At 45.9% G+C, this 21,161-nt stretch overlaps 1 protein-coding gene across 2 annotated transcripts in view; it reads left to right on the top strand.

The window, feature by feature from the left end:
* EPRS1 (glutamyl-prolyl-tRNA synthetase 1) overlaps positions 1-21,161 on the top strand; it is a 1,308,133-nt gene that overhangs the window by 261,799 nt on the left and 1,025,173 nt on the right. For both annotated transcript variants that reach the window (XM_069608586.1, XM_069608585.1), the window contains exons 10-11: positions 1,248-1,481; positions 8,629-8,713. In XM_069608586.1, the coding sequence (XP_069464687.1) occupies positions 1,248-1,481; positions 8,629-8,713 (319 nt within the window). The remainder of the gene's footprint in view (positions 1-1,247; positions 1,482-8,628; positions 8,714-21,161) is intronic.

Genomic DNA, 21,161 nt, shown 5'->3' with positions numbered 1-21,161 from the left:
GTCCGGGGGGTATTCTCAGCTAGGATCGTTGCCCACTGGTGTTTGTGGTAGGCTCGCTGTAGTCCGCCAACCTCCTCGAGCAGCACCCCACACCTCGCTGGGCAACACAGTTTTTGCGCGCGGACTGCGTTACATGGTTCGGCTCGCACCAGTCAGCCGGCTGTTATTTCGGGGTGTGACGGACCACGGCAACTGCCCCTCACGTTCAGACTTCGAAGTCCATGATTCGTCTCCCTAAGGTCTCAGCCGTTCCCCAGGATAGTTGAGGCAGGATTTATGGATTGCGGAGCCAGTTATCTAGGCGGCCATCTTAATCGGCGCACCACAGCGCCCCACCCCCAACTTCTGGGTACTTACCTCGCAGTTCTTGTGTTGCTGTTCAGTCCCCCTGAGCTTCTTGAGGCACGTCGTGGTCGACAACCCAACTGTGTTCTCCGGTGCCCAATGACACCTGTCATGGGGCATGAAATCCTTAAGGTAGCCTGCCTAGTCCCCCTTAACCCTTTGAATGAAAACATCAGTAATTTCTACGAAAAACCTAATCTATGCATTCAACAACTTTGACAGCGTCTGCCTTCCTTTATTTTGCCACGTATGGGGTACTGATTTCCCCAGTGTCCCCATCTGACTTTTTGAGACCTTCATTTCCCGATAGATTTGGAATTCTATAGATAAGACTCGCTTAGAGTTGCTAGTTCAGCAATTGCTAACTGAAAACTACTATCGAAAGGTGTACTGTTAGAAATAAGTATTGCTACCTCAAATATCTAGTGTAAATATCGGTGTGAACTATTTTTTACTTACTTGAATTGTTTAGAATTTAACATTTCCTAGTATATATAATAAATATGTATATTTTATATAACTACAGTATGTAAGTGTTTCCTTGACTAGAAGTGTGCTCAACGGTCTTTGGACTCAAGTACAGCCCTTCTCCCTCGTAAAATAAGCCTGGCTGCTCAGCCATTTCTACCAACATATTTGTGTGGTTTAGGCCTATACTAAGAGAGCCCTGTGTCTTCAAGTGTGAGTCTTCTACAGTCCTACCACAGGTGGGCTTTTGTAAAACTCTCTAACCGTAGCAAAAGTCAAAAAATGGTTTTCATATGCATTTTAATTTCGTTTTGGCTGTTACAGGTAGTTGGAGACTACACTATTTTTGAAATGTTGAAACATGAATATTTTCTTGCAAGATTAACCAAGACTTTATTTTCTGCTGTTGGAAATGGCTTTAATTTATCTTCCAGTGTGTACCCCACATATGACTTTGCCTGCCCAATCGTAGACAGCATAGAAGGAGTCACTCATGCTCTCAGAACAACAGAATATCACGACCGCGATGAGCAGTTCTACTGGATCATTGAAGCCTTGGGTATAAGAAAACCATACATCTGGGAGTACAGTCGACTCAACCTCAACAACACATTACTCTCTAAAAGGAAGCTTACCTGGTTTGTTAATGAAGGACTGGTGGATGGATGGTATGTATTCAGTTTGATGACTGTTTAATGGTAGGAACATGAGGTGTAAAGTGTCCTGACTGATGAAGTGTCAACAGTTTTCTGTGTTCATGTTTGTAGATTGTGCTTGCGCCACATATCAATCATTTTAGAAATGTTTTAGGTTCAAATAATAGTTTCTAAAACTTAAGCATGCTTGCGTGCAAAGTAGACAGCCATGTACAAGTTTCAAATTATGGTCTTTGCCACTTCCATGTGACAGATAGGAGGGAGATTATGCTGGGGACAATGCTTTTAAAACACCCCATTATCAAAGCCCTATATGTGTTAGCCATGTCCAACCTCATCATAGATGCATGCTAGTGAATATACGTACCAGTGCATGTAATGTTAATGAGCCTGGTGCCCATACAGAATGACTTGATTGCAATCATGTATGTTCAATGTATCCTTCTCTGTTGTACACCCTCCAGGTTTGTCCGCTTTTCACACACTTGTGCCAGTTTCCTCCAGACTTGCCTTGCAGAGGCCATGAGTATTTAAACTGACTTGAGTCTATAGAGTGGTTCACCTGTCCTTTTCTAAAAAACGTAGATACCAAATTGGATGGTGTTAACTTTCATTAGCACTTGCTGCGGGTTGTTGTCACTACTCCAATCTTAACATGTACTGTTACTGCTCCACCAGCATACATTCTTTGAGCATATCGAGTTGTGTGTTCAATTACAATCTTTACAATCATAGACTGTCAGAAAAGGGGTTTATAAAGGTGTACTATGAGTAAAGTTTCACCTAGTAAAAAAACATATAACAAAATAAGGGTTTAGTGGAAAGACAAAAAATAAATGGTGAGTTACTGTCAGAAAGACAGTAACTGCTAGATGAGTCTTTGGGAATGACAGTACCTTTGACCCAAAGCTCTTGATCCATGTACATTATGCAGATAGTTGGAACAAAGTATCTAGGACCAGTATTTTCTGGATTGTTCCAACTATCCTTAGTTTTTTCCATCAGGACCAGTGGGTTGGGGACAACCGGAAAGGACTGCAGTTTCTGTTGGTAAAATGGTGGTTAATAAAAGTGCTGGTTTACTCGAGTTTGATCACAAACTGCATTTTAGCCAAGGAGTGGGAGTGGGTTTCTTTTATCCCTTCTGTGTTATTGAAAAGCATTTCATGAGCAGTTACTTTCTCCAGCATTGGCTCTTTCATTAGATCTTTCATGGATTTACATGCTGTGAATCTTCCCAGTCAGGCTGGGAATCGCTGGTTACTTCCTATGGAAAAACTTGATACCTTGAGTGTCGCATCAACGTCGTTGTGGGTGCTTTTGGTCCCCCACCAATAGTGTGTATAGCTCGCCCCCCGCAGCGTCCCCTCAGATTTCAACAGTCTTTCGAGCTGGTGGGATTCTTCGAGTTCATCTTTCCTGAGAGAAAATATTGTTCCACACAAAATCAAAGTGTGTTCACTGCTATAACCGGAGCTTTCGACGACTCCTCTACGGTCCCGTTTATGGCTGTTGAGACCACAGGACAGAAAAAGTCCTTGTTCAGGCCCTGTGACACTTGCAGCCTAAAAAACATGTATGAAGATGACATGCATGCAGATTGTATATACTGCCTCTATCCTAATCATTCCCCGTAGGAATGGGAGATCTGCCAAGGCTTTTCACAGAAAACCCTTAAAGACAGAAACCATCACCTCATTTGTTGGTTTAATGAAGGAGCATACCCGTCGTCAGAAGTGGATTTGTCAAGGAGTGGAAGAGCCACCACTCCCTCTGACAAGAGGCCGCCATCAGGTCACAGGTCCAAGTCTGACGAACCTCTGGCGAAGAAACAGAAAACTGGTGAGCCAAAATTGTCCATGAGCAATGATAAGGCCAAACTCTAATCTCCTGTTAATAAAACACCAGGTAGCGATGAGGGGTCCCATTCGGGGTCGAAGCACTTATCCAAAATCCTGTTGACGAAGACTCCATCGGAAAAACCGACAGATAAAGGCTCACGCCCGTTGACTAAAGCCAGGTCTGACTAGTCGAGAAGGTCCCCTCTGACGACCAACACAAATCCAAGTTGACCACGAAGACCCTGTCGTCATCTGCAAAAAAGAAAAACCAGTCATCTTCGGAGTCTCGCAGATACTCTTCTGGACAAGAGTCGGCCACGAAGCACCCTCCGACAACCATATCATTGTCGACACCAACTCAGATGGCGAAATGGACGACATTGGGACATCACTCGTCGATGACCACCTCGTCTATGACCAAAAAACACAAATCATCCGGGAGTAAGGCTGCACTGCCATCAAACCAGTCAACCACAATTGCGACTGAAACCACGGAATTACCTATACAGGACAGTGTATCATCTGGCAAAGGAATATTAAAAACCCTGACAAAGGATCCTGTTGATCGCGGACATGTTCCTCTAGGAGTTCCTCCTATAAATGACCCCGACGACATGCCAGATGAAATCACTTCAGATTTCGAGACTCCAGCAGAGTACCACTAAGGGGTTACAGATTCTGATCCTGAGGAAAGAAGGTCCCAACATCAGTTTCAAGACAAACCCTCTGATCGTCTACCATCAAGAGGAGAAGAACCGCCTCTAAGAATACATAACATACCACCTACTTTACCATCAACACCTTCGGGAATGGGAGTTATGACTCCACAATACCCCTTCTAAACCTGCAATCCTTGCTCTCCCTGCAAGTGCTTTACACTCTACAAACACTGCTAGGACAACTCCATTCTCGGGAGGATAGCTCAGCGGCAACGTGCTCGCCTTGGAAGCAAGACACAGAGCAGCACAGCTTCGATCCCCGTGTCCGCGCTTAGAAATCTCTGGGTGTTAAGCAGGCAGGTTATAAATAACCTTTCATAGCATTACCAAGCTTCCACCTCCTCAACTGCAGGCAGTGCATCTATGCAGGACAGACCCGGGAACGCCAGGTTAACAGCAACAAAACGGATCCAGGGCATTCTTCCAGGGACCAAGACAAATGTCCAAGAGCCCAATCTCCTGCTCGACTCCCAACCCCCACAAAGGTATAGTCCCCGAATACGCAAACAAGAAGAGCGGGAACTAGTAGATACAGACCAAGATACAGGTCCAAGTGACACAAGCTCTAGCGCATCTTCATCTCCTCCCAGAGACGATATGTTGGACACAGTTGACCCGGATCAAGATACACACAGTAGTTCTGCCCAACCCTCGCCTCCAGATGACATTGGGGCTTTCCACTCCATGGAATCTAAGGAGTGCCAGGAATTCGGGTTAACTCTTGAAGAAGAAAAGAACTGCTTTCTTTTTGACCACATGGGTAAGCACAGAAAGGCTGTGTTTTCTATAACCATCCTAGATCATGTTTGGCAGGAGGGCCTTCGCACTCTAAAACATCAATTTTCTGATCCGGCACTTAAAGGGAGACTGGACAAAAAATGTAAGGCACCAGATCCAACACCAAAATGTCTCAACTCGCAAGCCTCTCCAGAGTCGGTGGTGTCAGCGGCAGCGGGTCACAAGGCTCGCCCCGCAGCACAAATGCACCACTCCCCCAGACAATGAAGGCAGAAAAATGGATGCCTTCAGTAAAAATAAGTGCTCACCATCGGAGCAACAACAGTCAAAGCAGCCCATGCCCTTTCAATAGTTGCTCGCTACGATCAAGAGATGTGGCATCGTTTGGCCTCCTATATTAGAGCACTTGCCAGAGCAACAGAGGAAAGAAGCAATGGCCCCAGTGCGTGAAGGTGGGGAGGCCTCAAGCCACAGTATTAACATTGCTGTGGATCTCCCGAAACGGGCTTCAAACATATTGGCAATGGGGTAGTCCTCAGAAGACCAGGATGTCTACGTTACACCGATTTTTGGCAAGAGGTGCAACATAAAGTGGTTGACATGCTATTTGAGGAAGAAAACCTGTTTAGGGACAAGATTGAGGAGGCCCTCAAAACAATGAAAGCATACTCCGATACTGCTAGATTTCGAACAACCTTGCAGTGCAGAAGGTCTTTTTTTTCCTTTGGAGGTGCCTCTGGTAATTCTAGAGTCTCTTCTTCAAGGGACAAGAAAAAGTATGGCAGATCCGGATACTACAGGGATAGAGAAACTATCAATCCTCCCAGCGCAACGGAGTATCACCAGGGGCAGCGCAAACACAGATCAGCCACCTCTCAGAGGTAGGCAGCACATGGTCCAGGGGCACACAGGTGGGGGGGGAAATGTGACATTTTATCTCAACAAGTGGCAAGCAATTGCAAAAGACAGATGGGTCTAGATGCCATCCAGCACAGCCAGGGTTAATACGCGCACAGCGTCCGCTGCCTCCCACAAAGTTATCATATCCGCACCTTTCCAATTATACAACAGGAAGTGCGTCAAATGTTAAAGAAACAGGCAATTGCAAGGGTTCCCCAGGCAGCAAAGGGAAAAGGAGTATACTTCTTAAGAAACCAGATCGGAAGTGGTGTCCAATCCTGTACTTGCGAAAGCTGAACAAAAACATCAAAAAGCAAAAGTTCAATATGATCACACTTCAAGACTTCACAAAGGCCGTACAATCCCACGAATATCTGGCAGTGCTAGACCTCAACGATGCGTAATTCCACATCCTGATACATCCAAGCCACCGCAATTATCTTATATTCAAGGTCGGTGAAAGCCATTACCAGTTTCGAGTACTTTCATTCGGCCTCAAATCAGCCACCAGGCCGTTCACAAAATGCCTAGCACCAGTGGCAGCTTTTCTCAGAAAACCAGGGCCCCACGTCTACCCATCCCTAGACTGGTTGGTTCGAGGTCCAACATATCAGCAAACCACGGTTTCTCTGAGACAAACAATCCCTTCTCCAACATTGTGATGTGCAATAAATTACACCAAATCTTGCACAGTTCCTTCAAAAAGTTTGTTGTTCCTGGGCACTCATTTTCTCATGTACCAATGTCTTGTCAAACCCTCATCAGAGTGAAAAAATTAATAACCCTATCAATTTCCTTCACTCCAAACAAGCTAATCACGGTGCGCAGAAGGTCCCAAACACACGGGTCCTGGTCAGACAAGATTACCATCACTCAGATTCTCTCCAATACACTAAAATGGTGGACTGTCCCACACAACATCTCGAAGGGGATGCCCTTATAGAACCCAATTACCATCTCACAATTGTGACTGACGCTTCCCTGGCAGGGGGCGGGGGAGCTCATCTAGACAAACACTAAGTCAAAGGCATGTGGCCCCCCAAAGAATCCGTCCTCTGCATAAATGTGCTGGAGCTGCATGCAGTACGTTAGGCACTAAAGTCTTTCCTCCCGCTAATCAGGAATAGTTGTGAGAGTCCTCACGGACAACACAACCACAATGTTTTATCTGCGCAAATAAGGCGGAACGCGGTAAAACACCCTGCCTCAAGAAGCATAGACCATTTGGCACTGCGCCATTCACAACAACATTCTATTGTAAGTCACAGCAGTAATTTGTGGCACTCCCACGAATGGCAACTACACAAGAACCAAGTATCCAAAATCTTCTTGACATGGGGTCCTCCTCCTCTGGACCTTTTCGTCACTCAGATCAACAAGCAGTGCAAGACGTTTGCAAGCAGGATCCCACATCCCAACTCTCAGGAAAACGATCCAAATAATACGCAAATATCACTGCAAAATAATTCTAGTAGCATCGTACTGGCCCAGACAAACCTGGTTCTCTGATCTCCTTCAGCTAGCGGGAGACAATCCAATCCATTTAGGACCTCATGCCAATCTCCGATCACAGAAAGACTGGTGATTCTACATCACAACCTGGGCTCTGTCAAATTACAGCATAGCTCCTGATCACCCGGAATTTGGCCACTTTGGTCCCTTAAACATCCTGCAAGACTACCAGCGCATTCTAGCTGCAGCCAGGGCTCCGTCTAACATTTCCTACAACCACAAATGGAAAAGGTTCTGTACATGATGTGCTCAGCAGCTCAACCTTCAACCACTGAGCATAAAGCCTTAACAGGTTCGCTCTACAGCGACGGGCTACTAAAACACAAAAAGATTCTCCAGGTATGGATCCTGAATCTCGTCCTGGCCGGTCTCTTGAAGACTCCTTTCGAACCTCTATCAACAGCACACATCAAATTTGTGACCTGCAAAGTGGCATACTTAAGCGCTGTTACATCCACTAGACGCGTTTCGGAGCTACAGGCTTTGGTGGTGGACCCTCCGTATTTCGTTTCGCAAAGGACAAAGTAATCCTTTCCACCAATTCCCACTTCATTCCAAAAGTGCCTTCGGAGTTTCACAAGAATGCAACCATAACTCTGCCTACATTCTTTCAAAACACCAGTTCCCCAGTGGCGAGTGCCCTACACTCGTTGGACGTGAAAAGGGCATTAAAATATTATCTGGACAGTACAAAATCATTTAGAGCAACAAAACTGCTCTGTCGCGTTTGCCCCCTCAAACAAGGGAAAACCATCTCAAAACAAGGCATAGCAAGATGGATATCCTCAACGATATCCTTCTGCCACACAAAGGCCAACATGCCTCTGCAAAACGGAGGCTAGAGCACATTCTACAACGGCCTGAGCGGCCCTCTGGTCCAGAGTGCCCATCAAAGATATATTTGCCAGGCGGCAACCTGGGCAGTGCCTCACACATTTAACAGGCACTACTACCTAAACAGCAGGACGCTGAAGACGCTCAAGATGTCAAGTTTTTCCATAGGAAAATTACTAAATCAAAGTAACCAGGGATTCCCAGCCTGACGACGGGGAATATTCACAGCATGTGAATCCATGAGATACCAATGCTGCAGCAATGGAGTTGCATTTAATAAACTGTTCCTTTCATTTTCAAATCAGTAATAGAAATATTAATAAGATCTCTCAGCTGGGAACTTCACAAAGTGTAGCTATTTATCCTATTGTTTGTTTTTGCCTCCGTGCCAACTAAGTTAACCAATGTGATTTTGCTGTCCTCACAGTGTACAGTACATTTAGATCTTTAGAAAGAGCACGGTCACTTCACTAGAGAATTCTGAATTCATTTTGGAATGGCTAATCCTGTGCTTTTTGTCACTCAAACGCTGTTATAGCTTCTGTTCTTCATACACACTCGATTATGAAGAGGTTTGGTACAAGTGACTGTTTATTCTGTACCCTTTTTTACTAGGGACGACCCTCGATTCCCAACTGTACGGGGAGTACTAAGAAGAGGTATGACTGTGGAAGGATTGAAGCAGTTCATTGCTGCTCAGGTTAGTTTTCGTTTTTGCCTGGCTGCATACGTCTGAGAAGTTTCATTGTCTGTATTCTTTGGGGGCAATGATATTACTTGTGTAGTTTAAGGGATTCATGAATACATGATTATCTGGTGGCTTCAGGTTGCTGATACACATAACAAGCACCTAACCATGGCCTTATTGACAAAAGCATGCTTTGCAGCAGTTTATTGTATAAATATTAACTACTTATATTTGATCACAATCAGAAGGGTTTGCTCAGAAATCAATGGTTTTAAGTAGCCCACATGTAAACAGTTTCAGACTAGTGCATCAAAATGCAGACACAGTGCAACAGCAACCGACAGAGCCTAAAACTGGGGTGTTTCACCCATAGGTGGAGCTGGAACGGTGCCCACTAATTTTCAGACCCCTCTGGTAACCTTATAGTTTTTAATTGACCACATCCTGCAAATGTAGATTTTGCATTTGCAAACAATTCATACATATTTAGATTTTTCGCAAATATGCACTGGTGGTGCTCCTACTGTCTTGTATAGGGTTTTATTTAGGCCACTTCAGGAACACAAATGCTTTTTTGCCCCCTCTCTGCCTGTCCCAAGCAGGTGTCCGAGTACTGACAAATTGGTGCAGTCACACTGTGTGAGACTACACAAGACATATCTGCTTGGTATTAGGTAACCCACCTTTTGGTATAGGTCTGTACTACACAAGTTGGTAGTGTGACTGAGCAACCTGGCCTATCTCAAGAGGGGTAAATGTGAGCTGTAGAGCTGTACAATTGAAATCAGTAAATACAAGTAACACCTACACACTTAGTTATAGTATAAATATGTATTTGTTTATTTTATTTCTATAGCGCACCTGACCCTGAGGTATCTGGGCGCAATTAGGACACAGTAAATGATTAGACATAGGCAGTGTAGTCGGATTACAGTTACATAGGTAGAAGTACATATGGCAAGAATACAGTTGTGCGAGCATGGTGATACAGTTGAATCAGACAAGGGCATAAAGTAGAGACATATAGATACATGTATACTGGGATGGGGGTGTGAGTTCCTTATCTCAGTTAGTTCTTGCTAATCAGCCAGGAGATGACATTGCTCCGGAAGTTGGAGAATAACTGGGTTGTCTTGATGGCAGGTCGGAGGGTGTTCCACAATTGGCCCGCCAAGACGGGGAAGCTGCTCCCTCCTGATCTTTTTAGTTTGTATCTAGGGACCAGCAGGCACGGTGTGTTGGCAAATATGGTGGCAGATATGGTGGCATGCGTGGTGGATCTGAATGTGAATTTTTCAGTTAGGCATGGTGGAGCGGTGTGGTTCAGAGATTTGAGATTTATATATACACAAATATATTTTTAAGCATTTTTTTAAAAAGCAGCAACTAATAGTACCATTAATTCCAAGTTAGGATTCAATTGAAAAAGTGGCCAATGAACAGGTGAGTAATTTTTCATGTTGTTCATTTCCCAGCACCAAGGGTGACCTTATTTGAGGTCAGTTATAACACCTATTTTGTATCACCTTTGCAGTATTGAGTTATAAGGGAGGGAAAGCTTGTAGTTGGATCAGAACATACTGGTATTCTACAAAAACAGTTAGATTCTCCCAGAGGGATGCAGGCATTATTTTATCCCAGCAATAATAGTGTTCAACAATTCATTAAAACCTGTGAGGGAACATGTACTGCCAAAGCCAATGGATTCAGACCAGCCCAAGTCAACAGGCTCGTTTGGGAGGTCAAGTGCAGCACTCCAGAATAGACCCTCTAGGATTTGCCATATCTTCCAACTCAGTTGGAGAGAGCACTTGGCCCCATAGGTCACAATAGGAACTACCTTCATGGTGTAAAAACGGAGCAAGGGTGCCAGTGTCAATTTGCAATATCTGTGTTTGATCAGTCTTGCCTGGGCTGTTAGCATCTTCATTTTACGCCTCAGCACTACTTCTCGTGGGGCTTCACTATAGCTTACGTTGATCGGTATACCCAAGTAGAGCAACTCTGATGTCTCTCGGATCTGGTCACCATTTATGTACCAACCCTTGAACTTCATGGATTTGCGCATTGACTCCCCCAAAATAAGCACCGTTGATTTGGTGGCATTAACTCTTAGATCGTTGGAAGACAGAAAAAGTGCCAAGGCATCCAATTGGCGCTGGAGCCCGATTGGGGTTTCATCCAAGAGAATGAACATCTGCATACAACAATCTGTTCATTGGGGAGCCCGCGATACATGGAGGAAAACTCCTAATGTCCATAAAGGCGTCACGCATGTCGGAGATATACAATTTAAAGATGGCTGGGGCTAGTCGGCACCCTTGCTTGAGGCCCACTCATGTTTTGATAGGGTTTGACATGTCACCCTTTTGATTTAGTTTGATCTGTATACTTGTGTTGTTGTGAAGGGCCTCCATAGCCTCGTGTATGTCAGTAGGACACCCACAGTGCTTTAACTTCTGTCAAAGCCTCTCCATTTACTGAGTCAAAGGCTTGTGACAGGTCCACTGATGCAAGATATACATCTTTACTGTTCTCTTTTGCCGTTCTCAATTTCAGATAGTTTATCAGAAAAAGGTTAAACGATTTGCCAATTTCTTTTTCAAACCCGACTTGCCAGCCATCCCGATGTTTGGCATCCCAACTCCAGGCTGTGAGATAATTCAAGATCACAGCTGCAAAAAGCTTCCTAATAACATCCAAGAGGGCGATAGGTCTGTAATTTGTTGCCACAGACCTATCACCTTTCTTGAAGATCGGTACAATGATAGGTTTCGTCCAAGTGGCCTGAATGCTACGTTTTGTTTTCACCAGTAGAAATAGGTGATGTAAGGTTGCCCATTCCTCTGGCTGTTTTAATGTCGAATTCGTAAGACCATCAGGACCTGCGGCTCTGGAGTTGCTGGACGATTTAATTAGGGCAAGGATATCCTCCCTTTCAGTTTCAAACTCCCAGTTTGAGCATTAATTTTCTTCAGCCTTCATAGCTTGTGTGTTGGGCTTTGTTCGCCGAAATAGGGTTGCTAATGAGACTCTGCTGAGGTCCGTCCAACATGTTAAAGATTTGCCATATTTCCCTAGAGTTTTTAGATGCAACCAGTTCCAGCATGTGTTCAGCATTCGATTGCATTAGGGATTATCTGTACTGCTTCAACCAGTTGTTGTACGCTGTCCTGGTTTTCATGACAGCCGCTTGCAATGCCAGGGAAGGATTTTTCTTATGCGCTCTGTCTTTTTTAGTTCCCTTTTTCACTAATCTGCGATGAAAGTTATTGGAGGCAAGGAAATAGTCTAGAATATTGGATTCAGACCCTCTCTTCCAAATCGGATTTGGTGGAGTGTCCCCCGGTGTTATGCCATTTAATAATGAGATATTTCTACGCTGGAACTCCTTCCTAAATGACAGTCCTCGCTTTTCAACTTCTTATAAGTTACTCGCATAGTAATTTATAAGAGCACCACAGTTATTGAAACAGTGAATGTTTAGGTCCCCACATAAGATCACGTTCAAGTTGGGGTTTTCAATCATAGCAGCGTCGACTGCCTCCAAAACTGGTCCATGAAGTTCTTGGCTACAGGGTCGTTGCAGTTCCAATACAGGTTACACAAAAGGATCCGCCTCATGGCATCCTCTTCACCCGTTTGATATGCTAGCAGGTTGACCTGGATTAATGATGAAATGTTCTTTGACCTGGCTACTCTTAGGCCGCAACTTTCCTTAATTGCAGTCAGTAGGCCCGCCATTGGTCTACTACCCTTGGGTCCTTTTATTGCTGGGTTGATGAGGACGACAAAACCCTCAATGGTTGGTTGGACACGCAGCCACGTCTCCTGGAGACAAATGACATCAAAGTCTCCAAATCGAATGCTGCCTTCTCCCAGTAGATGTTTAAAGCCACGCGTGTTCCAAAAGCCCAAATGGACGTGGGGCTGGGGATGATTATTACCTGGGCTCTGTCATTATGATCTTCGAGCCAATGAGCTGGCCAGCCCGTCCCAGTTGTCCCCAGCCTTCTTGCCCAGGGGCCCTCGTGACGCCCCAGATACACTCTTTGATGCTTTAGGGTTATTGATCATAATTCTGAATTTGCCCTTATTTTTACTCGGCCCTTTATCACATATGGTTTTATTTGTGCTCAAGGACCAGTTACCATCAACATTGCCTTTCTTCCAGCTCCCCGGGCCTGAATTGTTGCTGTTGGTTTGATGAATTTCGACAGGCATCTGGTCATACAATTTTTCCTCATCTCTTCTTTATATATACGTGGTTGATATGGCTTTTAGAGAAACCCCATGCTTTTCGATGGTTCAGTGTTTTGCAGTAGTAAAGTTTTCACATCCATGGAAGCAAGGTATATTATATCTTTGTCGTAATTCAATTAATCCGGAAACTCTACTAGTGATAAATCCTTTGTATTGAGCCCAGAGGGTGGATCGATGCTATGAAAGAGCCTCAAGATATTAGCCCTATTTAGAACAAAGTTATCTTTAATGCAAAGGATTCTACTTAATTCCATGCAAATGGGAGCTGAAGTAGTCTCCTTCCAAGAGCTGTTCTCGTGTTGCCTATTGTCCACATTGAAGTTCTTAGTCGACCCCTTTAATTGCTTGTCTCTTGCCCTACAATTTTGATCAAACATCAATCTCGCACTCACCAGAGGCGGTGTATCCTCTCTGAAGGATCTATTCATATGGACTCTAGATGCAACTCTAGTTTTAAGTCGAGGTTTTATAATCGTGGGCAGGGGCACTTTTTGTAGATCCTCGCAGTCAGAAATGCTTGAAGACTCACCATCAGTACCTTCAAAATGAATCGCCTCCAGTAGGATGCTGGGGGAAGATGCCCAAGCATCATTTGTTATCAATGCCTTAAAGTGATCTTCCAAGGAGGTATCAATTTCGAGGACCTCGTCCCAATCTGCAGAATACACTGAGAGGTTCATCAGATCCACCAAGGCCACTAAATTTGAAGCGTTTTTAGGCTTAGTTGTATTATTTGAGACAATGGAGGACTTTATGATTTCATGTGTCTTCATCAGAGTCCACACTTGTGAAAGAGTCCTCAATAACTTTCATTTGCTAGTGTTTGTTTTAACTCTTGATTGGTTGCCCGTTTGTGAGCCAAGTCCTTGAAGTTCTTTATTACTGCAGGTGGACGTAGTTTTTTACTTTTCTCGATTTTGTTGGCAAAGCTCACATATTTGATTTGCTTGTTGGCCTGAGTAGGTTTCTTTCCAGAGCCGGAACCAATCTTTCCGGCTACACTGTTTCCCATGTCACCATTTGCAAAAATGTCTTAAGTTTTTGAGGAAAATAAAGACACTACTGCAGGTGACCCTTGCTCCGTTTTTACACCATGAAGGTAGTTCCTATTGTGACCTATGGGGCTGAGTGCTCTCTCCAGCTGAGTTGGAAGATATGGCAAATCCTAGAGGGTCCATTCTGGAGAGCTGTACTTGACCTCCCAAACTGTATACCTATGGCAGTGATGAGAAAAGAGTTTGGACTGACTTCCCTAATGACTTGTCAGCTGGAAAAAACAATCCTTTTATCGCAAATGTTTATTGCCTCCACCTGACAGCGAATTTGGGCTGTTGGGTCAGACACTGAAAACAGAAAGAGCCTTTACTCGTTGAATGGAGCACCAAATGCTTGGGATTGTTGGACTCAATTGACACTGCAGAGAAACTATTAATTGAAAAAAAAACGGCTCTAATTAGAGGTTTCAAAATAGACTTGAAAAACTTAGTGATGGTATTCCTCTTGCTTATGTTTATTTTCGGTTAGGGCCGAACTGAATCCTTCCACAAAAATCATTTTAGTATGGAGCATTGTAATCAAGGTGGATTGATCTTTTAATTGATCCGCAATGCCCTCATACAATTTCATAAAAGGACTCATGGTGACGGAGAATGCCGCAATCATATTGGCATCCAAGATTGCACTCAATGAGGACTTTTCCTCTACCTGAGCCGCAATCATGTCCAATAATAGGTCTTCGTCAGATATTGCTCATTTTTCCTCAAGTCAACCTCCACTGGTGTAGAAAGCCTGCAACGTTTACTGTTTCAACTTGCCCCCAGTGAAGGCTGAGGATCTATCGAAGGGCATTGAGTGCTTGGCTGTAGGTATTCTTCATCCTCCCACTGTACTCCATTACATCATCTTCACTGTTATTCGCTCTTTCCTGCTCGAGTAGGGGAAGTTGGAGCCTTTGAATTATCCGTTGAAGGAGCTTCTTCTTTCTCACAATCCCATGTTGCCCAGATTTTTCTCTGCGCAATTTGTGATTACATGTTGGATAATTGGAGTTTGCCTTGTTTTTCTGGGAAAAACCTCTTGGCTTTTCTGTGAATATGGCATGCCCACCTTTTTACTTGGCAATGTATCTCAGCAGTAGATGGCGAAGTGAGTGAAGTTCTCAAAGAGGATTAGCTCTGCGAATAACATAGGTTCCCAAAATGGGAACCAAAGCTTAGGCCACTAGTTTTCCATGCCTGTAGCTTTGGAGCCCCTCTATTAAAATTCTTAAAAGTTTTGGGCACCAAGGGTTTAAGTGGATCAGTGGATGAAACGATATCACAGGATGAGACAGCCATAGGCGGATCGTCGTCTTCTATGATGTCAGCAGTCCCCTTGTAAGGCTGGGTAGAGCCTATGGTACTTATGTCCTTGTGGGTCATGGGGCAACTGTCCATTATATCCTGCGACTGTTCTAGTCCCCTCTGGGTCAGGTTCAGCATAAACACAAGAATAGTTTAACTGGTTTTGAAGTGTTTCAGAGCCTGGCCCATTTGGAGGAGTATTTCCTTCAAGCATTTGTTAAAAATCAAGATCAAGGTTCCTCTCGGGATCCAATGTATTTTGGGCAGATTCAGTTTTTTCGCCCTTCTTCAACTCAAGCCTCTACTGGGTGATTTGTAGTGGGCTCTAAGTCAAGACTGATGTATGTGCCCCCTGCCAAGGTTTCGTCCAGACTTGGGCTTACAGCTGTCATTGCGCTCAGTAATTTTTCCAAATCAAGCAAGAGTCCCAGCCACTAGGGCTTGTCTAGGGCTTGTCTGTAATCTGCTGACTGCAACTACAGGCTATGTAAAAGCACGGTGGTCTTTACTTGGTTCTTTAACCTGTTCTTTGGGCAGTGAGCAGTGAAGAAGGAAAACAGCCTTCTTTTAAGGCAGCAATGGAGTAAGCTGGTGTATAATTGAGCATTTGGGCGGAGAGAACGTGCTATGTGGCATCGGAGCTCAAAGACATATAGTCAACAGTCACTCCCAGGCGACACGCGTGTTTGTGATCTACTGTTCGCAAGTCCTAACAGTGATGCTATATCAATACCCAAGTTTTCGTCAGGGTGTCGGCAGGCGAACAAGCCAGTGGCTGCACGATGTTAGACCGTGCCTGCACCGCCCTTACCGCAGTCAGGTTGCGATCCTCTTTTATTTCTTTTTCTCATCTGCTGCCCGCTCAATGTGGCTATGCTGGCTTCTGCGGCTCCTCCTCCAGCGGTTGCACGGTCCTGGTCAGTCGCGGGCTCACAGGTTGCAGAATGCAGAACACCGAACGCGCAACCCGCAATAGATTTGAGGAAAAGGACCTCAATTACGTGCAATACGCACAACCTGCTACTCGGACTCAAGCCGCACCTCTCAGTTCACCAAGAACCGAACAGAAACAGGCCGCCTCAGAGTTAACAGGTGGAAAATAGTTTGTCTCGAGGCTTGTTGGTCACAGCGGCCCAAGGGAGGAAGTCGTCCTGTGCAGGTCTTCCCAGTCGAAACAAATCATCACAGTTGCAGGGCTTCACTCGGAACTTCGTGGTCCAGGAGGGTGCTGCTGGTGTCGATTCACGTCTTTGTTGGATGTTGTCCTCCAGTGGTCGACTCTGCCTCTAGGCCCAAAAACCTCATCTTTTAAGCAAGTTCCTATGGATCCACAGCCCAAGGCTGTCAATCACCCAGCAGCGTGGCTTTCCTGCAGGACAGCCAGCCGGCCAATTAGAAATTATTTCACTCGGGCACACATCCTGCCTTTCCAGACCCACTGGAGCCTGGGCGGGCTTCAGGGCTGAAGCATGCCAAAGGCAAACGCAAAAGACTCAAACCCGATTCAAACAGAGTAAAAGCCCAGAAGAGACTGACAAGAAATGGCGAAAAAGGAAGATTTGGGCAGGTGGGAATTTGGGGAAAATGGTCACCCTTCGATGCTGTACTGCAGCTGAGGATTGAGACTGCAGATACATGGCACAAGGTAGCTGTAGAGGTGGAGCCAAGTACCCCCACCCAAAGCTCCTCCACCATGCTGCCTATATGTTGGGAGCCAGAGTGAGACACGTGCAATGCCCCAGTGAGAATACCTATACCAAAAAAGATCATGGAAGTAAGGTTCCCTTTGAGAAAGCCATGCATGCATTCACGACAATATGATGGCCATTTGAATGAAATCCCGGAGGAAGTGGGAAAAACGAGCACAAGTGCAGATTGGGGGCGTCACAGAGAAGCGGAACTGTTGCACCCAGAAGAGATGCAGAGGCGAGAAAGAAATCAATATTCTATAGAAGCAAAGGAGGAGGTGTCAAAGATGAGCAACATTTTGTGCTCGAAATTAAGATGTTCGTGCTACAGAAATAACAAAGAAAATATATTTCTGATGTTTGTTAATCTGCTTAGAATCACATGCTGTGCATAGGTCCGACATCCAGTGGTCACTGCGGAGTATTGCATTTTCTTTTTCTTTGTCGAAAAAGGGGACGTCGACAAGGCGTGTCTGTAACACTATCCCTATAGTGACGTGCGTTGTACCCACAATCCCTCACGCGTCGAGGTCCCTCAGATTGATTTTTCCGCCCAGCTTCTGGTCGCCTTACGCGGAGCTCCTAGAGAGACATTGCAAATACTTACTACGGACCTCGGTCCTTTATTATACTTATTATATTGTTAAAGATCCCTCCCCTCGACGTTGGCTGTGAAGCTGTTTCTCCGCCGAGCAAGTTTTCGACGGAGGGGAAGAGACGGAGGAGATCCTTCGGTGCTGCCGAACACGTGGCCTGGCCTCGCCGGCCAACATACAGTAGGGAGAGTGGGGGTTCGAACTTTTATCTTCTCTTTGAGAATGTCTTTCTTTCTCCCCTATCTTTCCCTTGGGGTTGTTATCACCAGTTATTATTGCCTCAGCTATGGAGAGGACACCTTTTAAGTTTTGCCCACGCTGTAGGGGCAAATACACTTGGGAGGACAAACACAAGCTCTGTAATCGTTGCTTTCCCCTCGATCATAAGGAGGACAGCTGCGCGGCCTGTAAGCTCTTGAAAGCAAGAACTCTTAAAGAACGAAAAGTTAAGAGGTGGGCGGACTACGCTATGTCGAAGTCAGTTTCCTCACCCGCCGCCGCTGTTACAGAAAGTGACGAGGAGGGTGATAACTCGACGTCCATTACGGAAGTCATTAACCCCCAGAAGGAGCGCTCGCGCTCCTCGACGTCCGTCCCCGGCCCCGACGGGCTCGGCTCACGCCCTGCTTATGGGGATGAACACCCCGGCGACAAGGACGCACATAGACCCCATAGGCTTAAGCACACAACCCACGGCTCTTCTTCGTCTAAAACGAAGGATCCATCAGCGCCGAAGGGGACGCAGGGCACTCCGGCGTCTACCTCAGACCGTAAGGGTCTCAAGCCCCACCTGCAAACGCAGCCGCGACCAGCGATTGGGCTTTCATCAAACACGGGCGCTACCCCAAAATCATCCGACGTAACGCTCCATAGAGCGGCCGTCGAGGAACAACGCGTAACGCAGGCAACGTCGACACCAGAGCCCTCTTCTGACAAACTCGTTGTCGAGAGCCTGGCGAGAATTGTTTCCGAAGACAAACGTAAGCGGACGACGAAACAAACGTGAATACCGCACAAAAAGCTATGGAAATGCCGAAAAAGCGCAAGAGTAGCCAGGAACTGCCCCCTTCATCTAAGGGCACTTCTGAACTACCGGAGGGCTTTTCAGAGGGCGACGGAAACCTTTCTTCGACGTTGTGGGAGCGTTCTAAGCGTTTTGAAGGTGAAGACAATGATTTCCCCCCTCTAGACTATTCAGGGGTCCCCCATGAGAACCATGAAAGACTCCATTCTTGTATGGAGAAAATGGAAAGGTTTTTGGGAAGCCAAAACCCACCCACACCCAAAAGACCAAGAGAATGGCCCCAGGATGACCCTAGGGTCAAGATTCCTAGGCTGTTCCCCCTTCTACAGACGCATATGACCTCACTGAAGAGGAGCAATACCTCCAGGAAGATGAGGAGTGTTTGGGTGGAGAGGAAGAACATGAGGAAGAGGGGTTTGAAGAAGATCCTTACACTAGTGCAGGAGCTTTTGAAGAAGATACAGCTACCTCGCAGCCCTGGCAATCACCAACAGTGCAGCCTTGGCAATCCCCATCAGTGCACTCAGACCCTGATGTCTTTCACCCTTCTCCTCCCAAGGATTCACCTATTGGAAACACCTCTCCCATAGATGACCAACCTTCACTTAATGCACTATTGCGCAAGGCAGTAGCGCATTTTGAAATAGACACAGGGGAGACTCTTCCTGACATAGACTTTGTAGAGAAAGTTATTAAAGAAAAAGCCCCCGTTAGTCAGTCTATTCCGCTCCTGGCTTCTATAAAGAGAAGAATAACTCCTTCCCTTTCCAATCCCGCCTTAGTCAGAGGGGTCAACCCTTGGTTAGAAAAGCTCTTCAGCCCTTCGTCCTCTGACCCTTTGTACATCAGAGGACATTCTATTCCGGACTCCCTCGTAGTTACTAATACTAGAAAAAGAGCGGGGGTACCACTATCCACTAGTGAGGCACCACCTGACAAAGAGGGCAAGAAGCTCTATGCACTTGGGAAGAGAATCACGACCTCCGCCGCCTTCTCAACTAGGATTGGAAATAACAATTCCCTACTAGCTAGCTACGCAGATGCACAGTGGAGCAAGCTGCCCAGCGAAGCAGAGGACGCACCAGAACCCCTGCGTTCACGCCTGTTAGCTATAATCTCAGAGGGAACTCTTGTAAACCAGGGCATCGTAAAGAACTCCTTAGATGCCGCAGAGACGGCTGGCCGTTCCCTGGTTCAGGGAATACTTCTCAAACGCCATGTCTGGCTGCGCAATTCGGGATTTAAGCCGGAAACCCAGGCTTCCCTGATAAATAAGCCCATAGAACAAACACATCTGTTTGGGAAAGCAGTTGATGAGGCCCTAGAACATGCGAAGAAAGAGTTTGGTAACATCAAGACTCTTGACCAAATTTCTAGGCCCCCTAACAGACGCAGCTATGGCAATAGACGCTCCTTTCGTGGCCAACGCCAGCAGCAAAACCAACAGCAATTTTACTCTGCTACCAACTGGCCCTCTAACCAGGGTAACAACACCCAGTTCAGTCAAAGAGGCCAACGCCGTGGCAAAGGAAGAGGTCGCGGCTCCAGCCCCAAAGGTTCCACGCCCAATACCAACAAATGACCCGAAGATCCGGGTCCCCTCCCATGCATCACCGGTCAGGGGCCGGCTAACATCGTTCCTTTCAGCATGGGAGGGAATATCAGACCGCTGAGTATTATCCACCATAGCCCACGGATACTGCATCGAATTCAACGGTTCCCCGAAGTTCAGACCCCCACGGAACCGACGCATGACACCGGAACACCTCAATATTCTTCTTCAAGAAGTAGAAGAGCTACCGAAAAAAGAAGCTATAGAGGCTGTCCCCCTATCTCAGGTAACAGAAGGTATTTATTCAGTGTACTTCCTTGTACCCAAAAAGGACTTAACCATGCGCCCTGTATTAGATCTGCGCCCAGCGAACAAGTTTGTCAAACCCCAAAAGTTTCGTATGGTGACCTTGCAGAAAGTAATCCCACTGTTATCACAGGGGGATTACATGACAACACTAGACATGAAAGATGCATACTTTCATATTTTAATGTTGCCAGCGCACAGAAAATACCTCGGGTTCAAGATAGAGAACAAACACTACCAGTTCAGAGTACTACCCTTCGGGATAGCATCTGCACCGAGGGTATTCACGAAAGTACTGCCAGTGGCAGCGGCCCACCTGCGCAGGTTATCCATCCCGGTATACCCTTACCTCGACGACTGGCTCATAACAGGGGATTCTTACAAAACATGCTTCTCCAATACCCAAAAGACCGTAGACCTTTTGTCCCAACTGGGCTTCTCCATCAACGAAAAGAAGTCCAGCTTAGACCCCAGCCAAATCAAACAATTCCTAGGGGCTCTAATTCGAACAAAGGACGGCCTCGTCTTCCCCTCCAACGAGAGGGTCCAAAACATGCTGTTTCAGATCCCCCATTATGTGGCAGGTCGGGAGGTGACGGTACGGAAAGCAATGCACTTGCTAGGGATGATGGCGTCATGTATTTATTTGGTACCTCACGCGCGTCTGCGCATGTGCCCAATGCAAGAGT

This window comes from Ambystoma mexicanum, chromosome 4q (assembly GCF_040938575.1).
Source record: "Ambystoma mexicanum isolate Mex_15411 chromosome 4q, UKY_AmexF1_1, whole genome shotgun sequence".
Classification (NCBI taxonomy): Eukaryota; Metazoa; Chordata; class Amphibia; order Caudata; family Ambystomatidae; genus Ambystoma; species Ambystoma mexicanum.
The sequence above is the reverse complement of the archived record's forward strand: the minus strand, read 5'-3'. Positions and strand labels throughout refer to the sequence as shown.